Source organism: Plectropomus leopardus, chromosome 3 (assembly GCF_008729295.1).
Source record: "Plectropomus leopardus isolate mb chromosome 3, YSFRI_Pleo_2.0, whole genome shotgun sequence".
NCBI lineage: Eukaryota > Metazoa > Chordata > Actinopteri > Perciformes > Serranidae > Plectropomus > Plectropomus leopardus.
Window position 1 is genome coordinate 14541157 of NC_056465.1, and position 16175 is coordinate 14557331.

The 16175-nt window shown below is 40.3% G+C and overlaps 1 protein-coding gene across 3 annotated transcripts in view; it reads left to right on the forward strand.

Annotated features, from left to right (window-relative positions):
* The window catches only part of csnk1g2b (casein kinase 1, gamma 2b), a 43161-nt gene extending 27787 nt beyond the window's left edge, over positions 1 to 15374 (forward strand). For 2 of the 3 annotated variants that reach the window (XM_042515025.1, XM_042515032.1), the window contains exons 4-11: positions 3567 to 3715; positions 3994 to 4228; positions 4834 to 4919; positions 7833 to 7917; positions 8006 to 8154; positions 9137 to 9220; positions 12556 to 12662; positions 14220 to 15374. In XM_042515025.1, coding sequence (XP_042370959.1) covers positions 3567 to 3715; positions 3994 to 4228; positions 4834 to 4919; positions 7833 to 7917; positions 8006 to 8154; positions 9137 to 9220; positions 12556 to 12662; positions 14220 to 14274 — 950 coding nt within the window. In that variant the 3' untranslated portion in view covers positions 14275 to 15374. The remainder of the gene's footprint in view (positions 1 to 3566; positions 3716 to 3993; positions 4229 to 4833; positions 4920 to 7832; positions 7918 to 8005; positions 8155 to 9136; positions 9221 to 12555; positions 12663 to 14219) is intronic. The other variant, XM_042515039.1, reaches the window with a different exon arrangement.
* The last annotated feature ends 801 nt before the right edge of the window (positions 15375 to 16175 follow it).

A 16175-nucleotide genomic window follows, 5' to 3' on the forward strand; every position in this document is an offset into this window, starting at 1 on the left:
AACATTATTAATGAATGGTTATCAGCATCCCTGTGAATATTCATGGGCCCCATCCAGGCTTTTGAGGACACGATATGCTGTGTCACTGACACAGGATCCATGTTGATATTATTTCATGCATATCATGGATTCTTATGCATGCCATGTGGATAATTTTACATTAGTTTATGTTTTGACTGCTATTGTAGGATTATTTTAGATTAGATTGATAGGATTATTTTAACAGCTCATCAGACACTACACCATTGAGATGGCTGCACCATAGCAACAAATGGCAGAAGAAAGAGGGAGAGAGGTGTGGGGTAGATAGATAGATAGATAGAAATATGTCTGTTTACATAGTGCTCAATGATGAATCATTTCAGCATCTACATGTATACCTAGTCGTTGTCATAATGAAAAGGATGCAAATTAGGCTGACAGAAAATTATATAAACCATTGCACTGCTTCAGAAAGAAAAACAACTTTCTCATGACTAATCTTAAAGACAAACAGTCTAGTCCATCAGATAAATAATAATTAATTTAGCTTGCTTTGTCAATGGTTTTTTTCTTAATGACTGAAGAGAGCTCTGTTGACTCAGTGAACAACTGCCCTGGTTTAAAATAAGCCAAATCAGTGCTTGACTGATGTCTTGTGGAATTACTTTAAAGCTGCAAATATGTGGTAAAATTCATTATGAACTTGAAAAAAAAGTTAATTTTTTCCCTAGTAGGCAAGCCCTGCGGTGTTTTATGGGATTGTTGTGCTTATGAACTATGTTGCATTTGTAACTTCAGGCTCAGTCTGTGCAAGCCCAAGTGCTGATCACATTTCAGGCTTGTGAGAACATCTCCAGAGCGCCGGGCCTAATGGAAGTCACTTCTTCTTCTCCTTTTCTCTCAGTGCACTCGACTCCATAATCTAAATCTTTAATACGCATTCCCTGTCCACCAACCCCCTCTCTCTTCTCCAGCCCTCTCCTCTTTGGCCCTTAACTCTGACATTTTATTGTAGAGCAACATTGTCTTCAGCTGCCATGATGCAGCCTCCCCTCTCACTGTGTCGCCTGAAAAGGCCTGCCTGCAGATACAATAGGTTGGATTGTCTCAAATTGTCAAGACAGCGGGGGTCAGGGCACCAGCTTGCAATGAAAACCACAGTGTATCACATAATAGTGAACACAGTTGGACGTAATTTTGATATGACTTTATATAACAGAATGACACACATTTACCATCAGGGGAATGATTCAGTTTGCTTATTATGTATCATATAGGGGACTGCTGAAATGGTTTGTTTGGCCTTTAGCTTTTGTACAGAACAAAAGTGTTGCCTCATCAAGATGATTATTGGCAGTCATGCCTCATCATTCTATTGCTTTTCTTGTGTCCACTGTTTCCTGTGAGAGAAAATTTGTTGAATTGGAGAGTAATTTAGCTGTTTTGTTTTGTCGTAATTTGTCAGGTTTTTTTTTTAACAACAGTTGTTGGCGAGTTAAATCAAAGTATATAGTTTAGACAGAAATCACCCCAAAAATGTGCTGTGGGTTTTTTCTGCCAGCCATCTCTAGATTGATGCTTACAGCTGCTGTAAAGCTCCATTCTTTGCTCACATACACCAGCAGAAGATAATAATACACTGTGTGCTTTTCCTCCTGTGATGACTGTGCTTTGAATGCCCTCTAGATTTGGGCCAAGCTTTGATGAGTCAGCCCTCCCAGTGATCTCTTGTCACTGCCTCATCTGTCATGGGCTTCATTACCAGGAAAATCCTAGAGACTAAAGGGCAGACAGGTGTGTTTGTGTTCGTACACGTGTGTGTGCATGAGAGTATGTGTGTCAGTTTGCATCGGTGTATGCATCTTGTTGTCCTCTTGGACTGATGTTGGGGGGTAAATCAGGTAAATCCGACTGTAAACTCTGCGTACCCTGGCAAGCAGCTGACACACAACCCGAACAGAATTCTTCCCATTCTCAGCTCTCATTTATCTCTATCACACGGTTATCTGTTTACAGTACAAATGTGCTCATTTTCCCCATTTTTAATCTGTATCTTCATCCCCTTGACTTATCTGTCTGTGTCACTGTCTCAGTGCTGCTCCTCCAGCTGTTGTCGCCGCACTGATGTGGTATCTCACGGTTAGTGAGCTTTCAGGGAGATGGCTGACATATAGACACCAGCCGTTAATGAGTCAAAGGTCCCAGTGACAGAGCCAAATTGGCAAGGACTAACCTGGTAACAAAGACTGTGATTCTGGAGACTGGTGGTTATGATTGTGTTTGAATACAACTTTTCTGACAGGCAAAAATGCCCATTAGAGTTATAAAATGCCTCTGAAATTTCAATGCATGAGGGCTGATTAAAAATGTCAGATAAATGACTATGGTTATGTGTCTACGTAGAATTACTTAACTTCTTTCCAGAGAGCTGTTGCATGTTATTCAAGAGTGTTTGTGAAATACGATGCTGGTTCCTCAAGGGCCTCAGCAGTTCATTTTGTTGTGACAAAGCTTTTAAGTCTGCAGCAGGCAGACATTGGCAAACTGCATCTTTAGGCCACTGTGAAACTGTTTTATATTACAAAATGTGGCACCAAAGTGTGGAAGTAACTATGGGATTTTCCCTGGTTGTTTTCAGATATGTATGATTTTTTTTTTTATTATGTGCCTTTTTGTTCCATCCTCAGAACATACTGTAGTGTTTCACCACGCCTCTGTTTTCCTACTCACAACCACTGATACCCATAAAGATAGTACATCTTGACATTTTGATCCATCCACATTCTTCAGAAGTCATAGACATTACCTCAAAAAGGGTGTGGTGGTTTCTAGTAGCAAAGGCTATTTGCAGTTGTTGACAGTGTGCTGCTCACAGTCACTGGTGTTTCTTTTAGACACCTTTGCTTTTAATCCTTCGGAGAAGGGAAAAAAAACGTAAGCCATGCCTGTTTCTGACAAACCTGTTGAGGGAAGCCAGCTGAAGTGTAGCTGGTCGTTGCGGCTGTAGTTTCAGTAAAGACTCTTCTCCCACACTTTCTTATCAACAAACCAGGTTGATGATTCAGTTCAGTGTATGATGCACCTTTCACAGCACTGTCTCCTCACTGTGTATCACGCCAGTATTGTATGATGTGGCGATAATTTAAAAATGTGTGGTTTTAAATGTTGTGCATAATACCAGTTAAATGTGTTTCTTTTGTATTGGTTTTGCTTCATTTGACGTAGACATGGCTCAAAATAAACCAGAGCTTGGGAAATAAAAAAATGAGAAACAGTGCACAACATTTAGATGTCACAATGTTTTGATGACCTCAGCAGCTTATTCATGTTGCCACATCAGTCCTCATTTAGTAAAACATTGCAGCGTTGATACTCAACTTGGTTGTTTAAAATCAGAATATATTGCAAATATCATTCCTTTGTTTAAGCCTCTGCACCCTTATCTCTGAGCGACCCTGTGGTTGAGTGCTTTTTTATGTGCTATCCACAACAAAAACAGAACTCATTTAAAGGCACAGGTAAAAGCATGAGTTTTAAGTACAAAAGTCCACTAACTTAATTTATTTGTATGTGTATCTCTGCAGAGGGAATCCCTCAGGTGTACTACTTTGGTCCTTGTGGGAAATACAATGCCATGGTGTTGGAGCTGCTCGGGCCCAGTCTAGAGGACCTGTTTGACCTCTGTGACCGCACCTTCTCCCTCAAGACCGTCCTCATGATAGCCATACAGCTGGTAAGGCCTGCAGGAGGAGCACAGCAAGAGTGTATTTAGATGAAACGACTTTTGTGATTTCAGGCTTTACAGAAAACATAGTGCAACTTTGGCTTCATTAGCTTAATTATTTAAATTTCAGATATTTGCGCTGCTAAAATATTTTTCACTTCAGCTGAAAATAATAATGTAATAAAGCTATGATGTTTGCTAAAAAAAAGCATCTGTCTTCAATGTCTGGATAATCAAGTGATTTTAAATTCCATTGACTAATTTTGATCTGTTTGTTGCTCGTCCAGATAACACGGATGGAGTATGTCCACACCAAGAGTCTGATATACAGAGACGTGAAGCCAGAAAACTTCCTGGTTGGGCGGCCCGGAAGCAAGAGGCAGCACACCATCCACATCATTGACTTTGGTCTGGCCAAAGAGTATATAGACCCCGAGACCAAAAAACACATCCCCTACCGGGAGCACAAGAGTCTGACTGGGACGGCACGCTACATGAGCATCAACACACACTTGGGAAAGGGTAAGAAAGTCTGTGGAGCAGGACTGTGGTTTGGTAATCCCTTCAAATTTGCACAGATAAGATGTGCTTGCATTTAAGTTCAGTTTAATGGAGATGCCCTAACTGTTTTGTATACAAATACATTACCAGTATTTACACAGCCTTATAAACAAATGCCATTTTTATGCTGTTTTTACTAGAAGTTACTGGACATTAGGTGTTTTTTAATTTCATCTGTCTTTAATAGGATTTCTCTGATTCATTTCTTGATTGTTTGAAGCATTTCCTCTTTTTTCACTTTGCTGTTTTTAATCTATGGCAGTGGTGATCAACCATGTGCCTTTGAGAGTCAACAGTTTGTGTGTTTTAAGTCCACCCAATCGCCTCAGGGTTTGATCTCACTGATTAGTTCTTCTTGTCTACTTGTCAGAGTGCTGCACATGGTTGACCCTCCGTGGCGCAGCATTGCCCCACTGCTTGGCTTAATTAAGGCCTTTTATACTCTAAATGGTTAATTTGAACTCCTGAATAATCATGCTGTATTTACCACTGTCTCCTGTTAACCTTTCCAGCTGGTTGTAAAATGAATTTCTTTCTTATCGGTAACCACGTTCCATCTCTTCCAGAGCAAAGCAGAAGGGATGATTTGGAGGCACTGGGTCACATGTTCATGTACTTCCTCAGAGGTAGCCTCCCCTGGCAGGGCCTAAAGGTACTGTGGCATATCATTTGACATCATCCATGTTTTGGCACATACTGTTTTACAGCAGACTCCTGTAATCCTAGTAATACTTAGCACAGAAATGTACCTTTTCCTGCTGCACTTGTCAGTACAATATCACTGTCAAACCTGTCATCCACATGACCTCTGGCAAGGAGAACCTGCTATTTACACCATCATCCTCTCTCACTGGTGAAATTTGCTGGTCTTTCCACTGATCTAACTGTACTGTTTGTTGAATACACAGAGATAGAATTGGTAGAAAGGACATGGGAATGTTTTTGAATTTGACTAATATAAAAGAAAATAGTCATGGTTTGTTGTTATGGTGACAGCACATGGCAGCGGGGCTGTAAAGTGTGTCACACTCACTAGTTTAAGAACTCTCTTTCGCCCTGTTCTTGCACCTATGCATTAAAAAGAAATATGCAAACATACACCATTCCAAATTCTCTCTTTTTACAAAATTAAGACTTTATTGCCTTGTTAACTCAATGTAAAACACTATTTATTCAAACTCAGTACAAACTAAATATAACTCATGAAACCAAGTTAGTCTTGTTAGTCGTCTACAAAGCTAACTTACTGTTACAATGGCATCTTTGGTTCACCACCTGAAATAAGGTGGATTGTAAGTGCTATCCTACTCATACCATAACCACATGCTAACAAACTGTGTTATATCATCAGATCCATGTATCTACAACAAATATTCGATCTCATTCGTTTGTTAATGAAGGATCATGAAATATAGTTTTCTACCTTAGTTACTACTGCGTGTGATAGAACAGCTGGTGGCAGCAAAGGGTAAAGTTGGTCCCAATTACCTCAAATCCACGGACCAGAGTTGTAAACTCCTTTAAACTCTTTAAAATGTGGTTTCATTACAAATCTACTGTAATGAGAAACTTCTGGATATCTGAGCTAATATTTTTGTCTTTTTTTAAAAAGTAATTTGTCATCACTTCCTACAAAGTAAGTGACTAGAAAAATAAAGTCTTTGGCCCTGTAGATGTGGGCTTTTTCTTGCATTTGCATACATGTTTCTCCATAAGCAGTCACATGCAACAAGAGAAATCCACCTCCACACTTGCACTGCATCTGAACAGTTTACTGAGAAAGAGCTATAAGCACTAAGAAAACACAGCGTGATGACAGGTGCCTGGAGGGCAGGTTATAACTGCACAGAGTTGCTGGGCTGTTTGCGGGCGTCAAAATCAAAGGTGTTCATAGAAAAGACTAGAAGACACGACACCTCATCTGAACATTTGCTATGTGGGAGGAAGCTTGCGGTGGATGAATGTGAAGGATGTATGAATGTGGGGGTTGACGGGCGGCTCGGGCCAAAACAAGTTCTCACCTACACACAACATGACAGAATCAAAATACAATGAAGGAGTAAAGTGACCAGATGGAGTACAACAGTATACAACCCTGTAGAGTCATTTTTGTGTAGTGCAGCGGGTTAAGAGTTATGGTCACCAGATGAGTGGAAGAAGTTTTTCCGGTCTGATTAATCCCAGGTGATAGTCAACAATAATATGAGCGTGAGGACCCATCATGCATAGTTGAAAATATACAAGCCAGTGGGTGACGGGCAACCATTGTAAATACAATCAACTGGTATGAAATGAGACTTTTTGAAGGGATAGTTCTGATTTTTTTGAAGTGGGGTTATATGATGTGCTTATCCATATATAGCATATTACAAGGAGCAGATTTCAGTTGCCACACCCCTAATTTGGAGAAGCAGGCTTGAGCTGGGTGTGGAAACAGCTCCTGTGTTGAGCAACTAAAATGACTGTTTTACTTAGTGGGGTCTGGGGGGCTTTGACGGGAGCATAGATGGGGGATTGAAGCAGTTAACAATTTTCTTGTTGAAACCGGCTGTCTGCTGAAAGGTAAAGTGTTGAATATACTTTCAGTATAGTGTATATTGAAACTGATATTGATTTAGGTGGCTTAAATATGTTTTGTCGCTGACCCCCTTCCATAGCAGTACATTGCTTAGCTTCTGTGTTGGACTCCGACCAGCTTCTCCAAACTGGGGGCTGACATCTACTGTATGTATGTATGTACACTGACTATGGATAAGTATTCCATACAAACCCACATCAAAAATTGGAACTTTCCGGGATGGCCTCAAGCTCACACAGATTGTGTGCCCCATATGCTGAAGGCTTTGCAGCGGCCCGGGTTCGATTCCTGCCTGTGGTCCTTTGCTGCGTGTCATTCCCTCTCTCTCTCCCATATTATCTGTTAATCTACAGCTAACCTATAAAATAAAGGGAAAAATCCCCTAAAAAATAATCTTTAAAAAAAAAAAAATTGAACTATCCCTTTTATGTATAAAACTTGAAACTGCAATGTCCAGCTGTACCATAAGACAAGAATTATCCATCATGCGTCCCAAAGAAGGCTTTCTGCACACTAATCCCTGCTGTCAAATATAAGTATCCTTCTGCAAAAGTTTTGGGAAAAATTCAGGTGACATGATGGACATAGATTGACCCCATGATCTCCCTATATGAACAACATTTTTATTGTTGTGACAAATATCGTCATTTACGTAATTTGCTTTAAACATTGAAATGCTACAGGTCTCTGTTTGAGTCAAAGTCATAGCTTGCTGCTCAAGTGGTTTGGGATGATACTGGTGACTGGGTGAAAGTCTAAAGTGCCATGGCAGAGGAAGCTGGTTTTCACCAGCCTGCGGTGCTGCACGTATCTGTGTCATGACTCAAGAATTCAGAATGACTAACCAGAGGATTTGCATCTGTCTGCAACTCAAACGCTCAATATATAACGCATTTGAATATTACACCTATTCGTTTACACTGTCTGCAGTTATGTGTTTGCTCCAATTTTGAGTGGAATATGTACTTTTCCCCATCTCCCTTCAAGGCGGACACTTTGAAGGAGAGGTATCAGAAAATTGGCGACACCAAGCGAGCTACACCCATTGAAGTGCTGTGTGAAAGCTTCCCTGGTCAGTATCACCAAGTGTTTAGTGTCTTATTTCATTTCTTCTTCATTCAACCAGATTTCTAATTTAACAACATCCTCTTTTGCTACAGAAGAGATGGCCACCTACCTGCGCTATGTGAGGAGGCTGGACTTCTTTGAGAAGCCTGATTATGACTACTTGAGGAAGCTCTTCACTGATCTGTTCGACAGGAACGGCTATGTCTTTGACTATGAATATGACTGGGTCGGCAAATCACTTGTGAGTGCCTCTTAACGAAACCACTCATCCTCCCCCTCCTTTCCCTCCGAAATCCTTTGATTGGACCATCGAGTCTCACGGCGGCAGATGCTCAATTGCTCTCTCTCTGATAATTTATCACTGGGTCATAACTGCTTCTTTTTGCAAACCCTTTTATGTAAAATTTCTCACATCATGGGTGCTAAATATATGTATATTTTGCTTAATTCAAAGCAGATTTTCTCTTAATTGTATTTAAAGTGTGTTTTTCAACTTTCTTGACAACCTGATGTCAGCGCGTGAAAGATTTCTTTACATGGTCACCTGCTCCAGGCATGCTTCTGCAAATGTTCACCATATTTAACCTAAACTGTTACATGTAGCTACATGCTAACATGAGAAAACCTTTAATTTTGGTCACTGATGGGTTCATATTCTTGCTGCAATTTGTCAGTTTGTGTTTTGAAGCTTGAATTGGTGATTTTTAACAGTAGAAATGCCGCTATAATACACAGTAATTCCTTTGCTGCAAGTGAACTGTTACATGTAGCTATACGCTAATGTCAGGAGACGTGTAATCTTGGTTGCTGATGTTAATTTCTCACGATTCCTGATCATATTTCTGTCCTATTTTAAAGAGTTGAAAAGCTTTTTGGGGTTTGGGTTGATTTGTCACGGTGGAAAGTGCCATTATACTCTGTTACAGTCATTGCCCCAGCTGCAACAACAGTGCAGATACACCAAGATGTGGCAGTGCTGGACAGATCAGTGTAGACTGGGATTTTTCAGGAGTGGGGCTTCAAGACACGGGCATTAAAATGGAGTTGTTCAAACAGAGGTGTTGTAGCACAGACAGTATGCAGAGAGTAAAGTGATTTTTGACTAGCGAAGCATGCAAGCAAGTACCAGTGAAAACACAAGTATGAACCTGAAAATGTTCATAATAAGTGCCGTTTAAATTGTCTCCATTTTGACACTGTTTGTTTCGCTGTGTTTCCTGCAGCCCACGCCGATTGGCCCTATCCCCAGTGACACGCCCCTGCAGCCCAGCAGCAGAGACAAAGCACAACAGCAGACCAAAAACCAGGTGAGGTCATCAGCATTGAAACACATCAAACACCACACCCACCCGCCAATTTGCCGACCAACCAACTGACCAGCCAGCCAACCAACCCTGCCGTTCAGGTTCCTCTGCCATGCCTCTGTTGACACTGTTGTGTCCGAGTGTAATCGGCTACCTTGAGAAAATGGCTGCTGTTCAGTTCCACTTCTCCGTCCTTCTACATTTCCGTCCCTGTCTACAGTCTGACTGCTCGGCAGTGACATCATCTCTCCTCTGAGTCTCTGTCGGACAATAAGACTTTTACAAAATTGATGCTTTACCAGTAAATGAACCAACATGCACGATCATGCGGCAGGTGCTCCAGCTGTGAAACAAAGCACCCCTTTCGGCTTCAATTTATTCCTCACACCTTGCCACTCTAAGCTCCAGTCATTGCATGCATGAGTTGAAAATGCAAATTGCATTGTTCATACCAGTAATGACAAGCTATATGCTTAGTGTGTGACAAAGTGTTGACTTTTTGTTTTATTCCTTTTATTGGCATGCTATCCGAGCCTTGTCTTCTATGTTAGTTTAATAGGGGGATAATAATTGAAGAGTTTAAGTAGAAAATGATTGTGAAATCCTTCTGATAGACTCGAATCATGGTACCAATCAAGTTGTTTTGCTTGTTGAGTCTGACTCATTGTTTCCCGTAAAGCCAAACATGGAGTCCATTAGATTTTATGATTGACTTACTGCAGTGGACTCTAACCTTTTTTTTTTTACTGCTCTCCATTTAACGCGATTGGCTTGGCAGCAACTTGCCACTTTTTTGAAGCAAAGCACCACCTCCAGTCCAGTGCCCACTGGTCATGACTGTAAAAACCTGTAACATCCTGGTTTAAACAGTCGGCTGCATCAAAAGAGAACGTGCTACTGTCTGTGTATCTACAGGTTATATTTGCCAGTGAGAAGAGGATAAAGAACATTTTTAAGTCTGCAAATGAAAGCACAATGTTTATTAAAAAACAAACAAACTGAGGCTCTAGTTGAAGTAATGCTGTTATCCGGTAACAGATAATTGTCAGTGTTGTATTAAATCTGCAGTGATAGTTGAGGTGATCAAGGCTGTTTTCTTTTACTCCTGCATGACTTTATTAGTGTGTTGATCTGTGCTTCGCATAAATTTTTGCTTCCCTCTACTCCTCTATTAACATAGTTTGTCTTAACAAGCCTGCTTCTGCTTGGAAGATGTCTTCTATAATTTTTTTGTTTTTGTTCCTTTTTTTTTCATTCACTCCCCCTCCTCTTTGTCCCTCCTCCCACCAAACCTCTCCCCTCACCCCAATCCCACCTCACTGCCTCACCCCTGACCCCACAACCTCGCCCCTCTCCCCTCCTCACCACCTCATGACCACCTGCCTCAACCCTTTTTGCTCTTTGCGTCAAGTCGCCTGAGCCCAAAGGAAGTGAGTCTCAGCCCACTCCAGTGACCAATAAGGAGACTCTGGGGTCGCACCTCACAGCTGAGCGGCTGGGGGGCTCTGTTCAGGTACTGCTGCTGCTACTGCTGCTGCTCTGGTGGCGAATGCATGAAGCCACGTAGTTCTATGTTTGTCTGACCCCCTTCTCACTGACTCCACACCGCCTGCCTGTCAGGTGCTCTCTGTTGACCCTCTCTCTCTGTGTCTGCGTCAGACTGTTTAAATCCCAGTGTGTCAGTGCTTTGCCTGTTCTGTTTGCTCTCACTGCTTTACTCGCCTCATCTGCTGTAGGCTGCCCGCAGGAAGGGCCATGCAAAGATGACATTCAACCGCAACTGTCACGCAAACCTCATGAAATAAAGATTCTTAGATCATTAGAAAAACAAGCTTATAGGCCAAAAGCAGTGCAGTGCATTTTGGTTTTTCGGCTTCCTTATTAGTAAAAGAATATGATAATCTAAAGTATTAATTAAAGTCTTGCTTATTTTCATAAATTCATTGTGTCAAAAGGACGATTGTGTATCATAAGAAATCAGAGGCTTCTGTAGTAAATGTGGCACAAATATGCCATCTAGTGTTGGCTAATAGAATTACAGCTTCTAAAGGACAGGTTCAGTTTTTTTAAGTGTCTTAAAACGGCGATCATGCCCACATATACATTTGTGAATTGAAGCAGATGTCGTTATGCTGTTACAGCTCTTCATGTTCTAATGCTAGAAGAGAGGGGGTACAATTAAGAGTCCTCAAGCTATAAACATTTATTTCAACAGTTTGTATTGGGTGCTTTAGGTGCATAAGGTATTTGAATTCACCCCTCAAGAATTCAAGTCTTGAAATACCTTGAAAATCAGATATTTTTTAACTTGGTCCTTGAAAAAGTACTTGAATATAATTGAGAGTTGAACACAATGATACATTATTTTATGAAATGTATTAGTTAAAGGTTTTAAACTAGGAAGTTAAGAATCGCTGTGGTTATTTGCTATTGCCGTATGAGTGTCAATCTCTGGTAAACACCAGTGAATGGTCGGTTCCAGGATGTTTCCCTAGTCTGCGAAACACGCTCACCAGAGTAGTTTCAGCTGTTAGCACGAGTTTTGAGCTGTACTTTGGTAGTAAATAAGCAAAAGTGAATTAATAATTTGTTGATTTTAGGCTGTGGAAGCATGTTTGCTCCATTTTAAAGGTTGCACAATTTTCTTGCAACAGATGGTTGTGGAGAAAATGATTTCATCCTTGAAAATAAAAATGAGTGCTTGAAAAAGTACTTGAAAGTCCTTGACTCGCCCATATTTGTACGAACCCTGTTTCAAAGTTTATCTGAAGCTCACGTGACACTGAAGCACGTCAAGTTGGTCTTTTTTGGTATGAAATTTCCTGTTAATGTTTCCACGGTGTGTCTGTGCTGAGCTGTAGTGGATGGACAGCAGCAAAAAGTGGGAATTTTATGCTACAAATACTGTAATTGTAATAGATGTTCACTTGATGTGTCTAACTCAAACTGCTGAAACTTAATTTTAGCTTTAGTTGAACCTTGGAACGTATATTTACACAGTTGAAGGATCCATCTTAGAGCTCTAACGTTAAAAAAAGGACCTCCTCATGAGAAGTTAAACCAGGAGGACTGATTACATCGTCCATGTGGCACGCTGACTTTTATTTTAAGGCAGACAGAAAAAAAAGGTGAACCTGTTCTTTACAGTTCTGTGACGTTGCTTTAGTCGGGCCTTTCCAGGTTACGTGCTGGACTGCTCTCCTTATCTGAGTGGGCAGATCAATAGAGATAATCAAAGTTACATATTTTTATGTGAATGTTCATCTCCACCCTGCAGTCAGCGGCTCGTTGAGTAACGTATTTTTAAGCAGTCTGGTGTCCTTTTTGTACTCTTGCAGGTGATGAGCTCAACGAATGGCGAGCTGAACACTGATGATCCCACAGCGGGACACTCCAACGCTCCCATCACCGCTCCCACTGAGGTTGAAGTGGCTGACGAAACCAAGTACGAAACACCTGTTCAGACTCATAGAGGAGCAGTAGTGTTGAGGTTTAATATAGGGGTCGACTGAAATTGTTGAATTGAACTTGAATTGAAACTTTTTTTTACCAAATATTTATTAAAAAGTGAAATGTTGAACATCATAAACAGCATGTTACATATGCAGCAAGCCAAGTAAAAACTTAGATAGAAAGTCAATAAGTAAAAATACTGTAGCTCCCTGAAATTTTTCAAAGTAAAAGTTCCTCCCATGCTGACAATTTCGTTGCCTTTTCAATTACTTAACTTTATCGGCAATCATTAAAATAAAGTGTCGCTACAGATAATCGGCAAAATGCAAAATATTGGCCCCACTAATCAGCCAGGCCGATAACCTGTCGAACCCTTCTTTAATAACATTTTAACAAGCCCAAATCCAGTATGCATCCTTATTTAATCTCTTTTGGTGCAGCTGTTATTTGCAAATATAATTTGGGTGATTTTGACCAGTTAAAGTGAAACCTGTGACCTTTAATCAGTACGTTTACACACATTCAACAAACCTGTTTACTCAGAGAAACCATGTTACAGAGAACACCTTTACATGTATTTATTGTGAGTGTGTGTATAGATGCAGTAGATGAGTAAACAGATGTATTCCCTATTCTGACCATGTGTTGGAAGCATGATTCATTTTAACTCGAGTCGTGATAGAAGATGTTGCAACGTAGCTTCCTGGCCACAGTTTTAGAAATAGCAGTTGAGTATTGGAAACCGTCCTTTAGATTAAGATGCAACACTTTGTGTTGGTTTCTATTTTAAGACTCACTTATACTCATTTTATGTACGAAACTAGTGCCCTCATACTTCCATGCATCCTCTATATTGGCATAGATGCAGCCAGTAGAGGGCGCTTGAGGGCAGAGTCAACAGTTTCTGTCAACAGCAAACCAGGCACTGGTGGAGGAGTTTGTATAATGTACCTTTTAATGCAAGCAACTAAATAAACAGAGTTGCTCTGCCTATTAGACCATTAAATACATCACAACGTAGACAGACAATTCTTTGCGGTATATTATTGATTAGGTCTGTTGTTTATCAAATGTCTGTCATCTATATGAGAATGCATCTGCATTTTCTCTCCTTTGTAAACTCTGTCAGGCACATGCATACTTGTAAAAAGCTGATTAGAAACCTGGTTACCTGCACACATAACCAAGAATATGTTTTCTCCAGGAGAAATCTCACCCTCTATTCCTCTACCTCAACTACAGAAGCCAGATTTTCTTATTTTCATGACATCTAAAGTAAAAGATTTATAAGAGAAAGTTGACTGTGTTTATTTAAGTGCATGTAAACGCACTGAATGCAGTAAATAACAAAGTGAAATTGAAAGTTTAGTGAATCAGGAAAACAGATTTAAAATTAAAGCAGTGTTGAAATCCAACCCTAACAACGTCCTGACGTCTTAACAAGCAGCATGTTAAGTGCTTTATAGAAACATCAACGTCTCATTTTTCTGGATGTGTGTCTTGTGACGTCTTTGATCCTAAATTGAAGTGTTTCTTTGTTTTCCTGCAGGTGCTGTTGTTTCTTCAAAAGGAGAAAGAGGAAAGCCCTCCAGAGGCACAAGTGAAAGAAGAGAACGGAGAGAACTTGAAACATTGTGGTCACTGTCAAGTTTTAAAAGGAAGCAACTACACAGACCCCCCGTCCCTTATCTCTTTCCAGCTTCCCCCTCACCTCTTTATCCCTCTCACCTTACCCCCCTGTCACTCTGTACCTCCCCCCCTCGCGCTCTCTTTCTCGTTCTCAGTGCTCCCCGGCTACTGGCGAGTTAAAGGAATGTTGCAGTCCTACTGACTCCACAACAGACTCTTGATTCCTTTATCAACGAAAAATAAACGTACCTGCATTACAACGGGGGGCTTGAGAAAAAGTAAAAAAAGCTGTAACAATGAAACTCGAATACCGTGGCGTGAATATGAAAAAAGATACTGTTTGAAACAGTTATTGTTTAGATTCCATAAGAACGCGTGTTGTTCAAACAGTCAGCTGTTGATCAGGGGGAACCACTTGAGTGGTTCAAGTGAAAGAAATCTGCTCCTAAGGAAACTGTTTTTTGTTTTTTTTTCTTTTCTTCCTTTGGTGTGTGTTTTGGGATCAAGGTAAAGAGGAAAAAGGTGAACTATGCTGATGTTAAATCTGAGCGACACAGGAAGCATTTCATCTATAAAACAGAATTTGGAGGATTTTTATGTCTTTTTTTTCTTTCTTTTTTTTTGTAATTGAATCCTCAGTTTTCAAAGTCAAATCCCTGCATTGAAAACTTATTTTTATGTTGTAGTGTTTCTGGAGTTCAGTTCTTTTCCTCACTCTGGCTTTCTTTTTGTCTGTCAACATGGACTTTGTAGCACAGTCACTGGCCTCAGGTACTGTGGAAGATTGAGAGAAACAGATATTAAGCTCTCTTATTATTATTGCACTTTTGGAAAAAAAAAAAAACAATTACCGTGGAAAACTTTAGGTTTGAAATTAACAATTAAGAAAACAACTTAATAAAGACTGATCTAGGAAGAGTCCTTCACAACGCTTATATCTGAGTTATGGCCGAAAAAATGTTGTCGATTTACGTGAAAAAAAGAGATATGTCTTTCAATTTTTATTTCTTACATCAAAATAATTTACCAGGAAATCATAGTTTGTGCCTTTCTAAGTAAAATGTTTAAAGCTCAAGTGAGTGTCCCGCCATGACATTTTATCTAATCTGTCCCAAATGCTCACTGGATTACTGTGTCTGACTTGGCGTGCGTACGTGTGTGTGTGTGTGTGTGTGTGTGTGTGTGTGTGTGTGTGTGTTTGTAAATGTGGAGGTCTTTGTAAGTGAATGTGTTAAATGATGGTGTGCACATCACTTGCTCTCACATATAAGCAGTATACATCCATGCCCTTCATCCTCTGCTGTGACAATCAACACATCTGTACAGTGGTGCTTGTTTTGCGCGAGATCTGGACTGTGTGTTTGTGTGTGTTTGTGTGTGTTTGTGTGTTTGTGTGTGTGTGTGTGTGTTGTGTGTTGTGTGTTGTGTGTAAGAGGTATAATAGACAACAACCCAAATCTGATTGAACTGTTGTTTCATTTTGTCATTAGGTCACAGACAGACATGCAGCTCTTTGAGGTCAACTTTATGGGCTGCTGTTTCTGAGCCTGAAAACAAAGGAACCTTCCAAAATTTCAAAGTGCACTGATCCAGGAAAAAAAAAAACAATTGTCTGATTTGAAGTTCATTGCAGCTGCTATCAACTGTAGTTTCATGTAGGGCTGCAGCTCATGATTATTCTCATTATTGATTAATCTGCTGTATTTTCGGGTTATCCTAGGCCCTACAGTCATCTCTAGATGTGTTGCTTTGTCTGATTAACGGTACAAACCCCAAATTTGTTCAATTTACAATTCTGAATTGGTCCTTATATATTTCCTGTTGGAATATTTTCAGTGTATGTGAATGACATCAGCTGTAAGACCAAAAAAAGAGT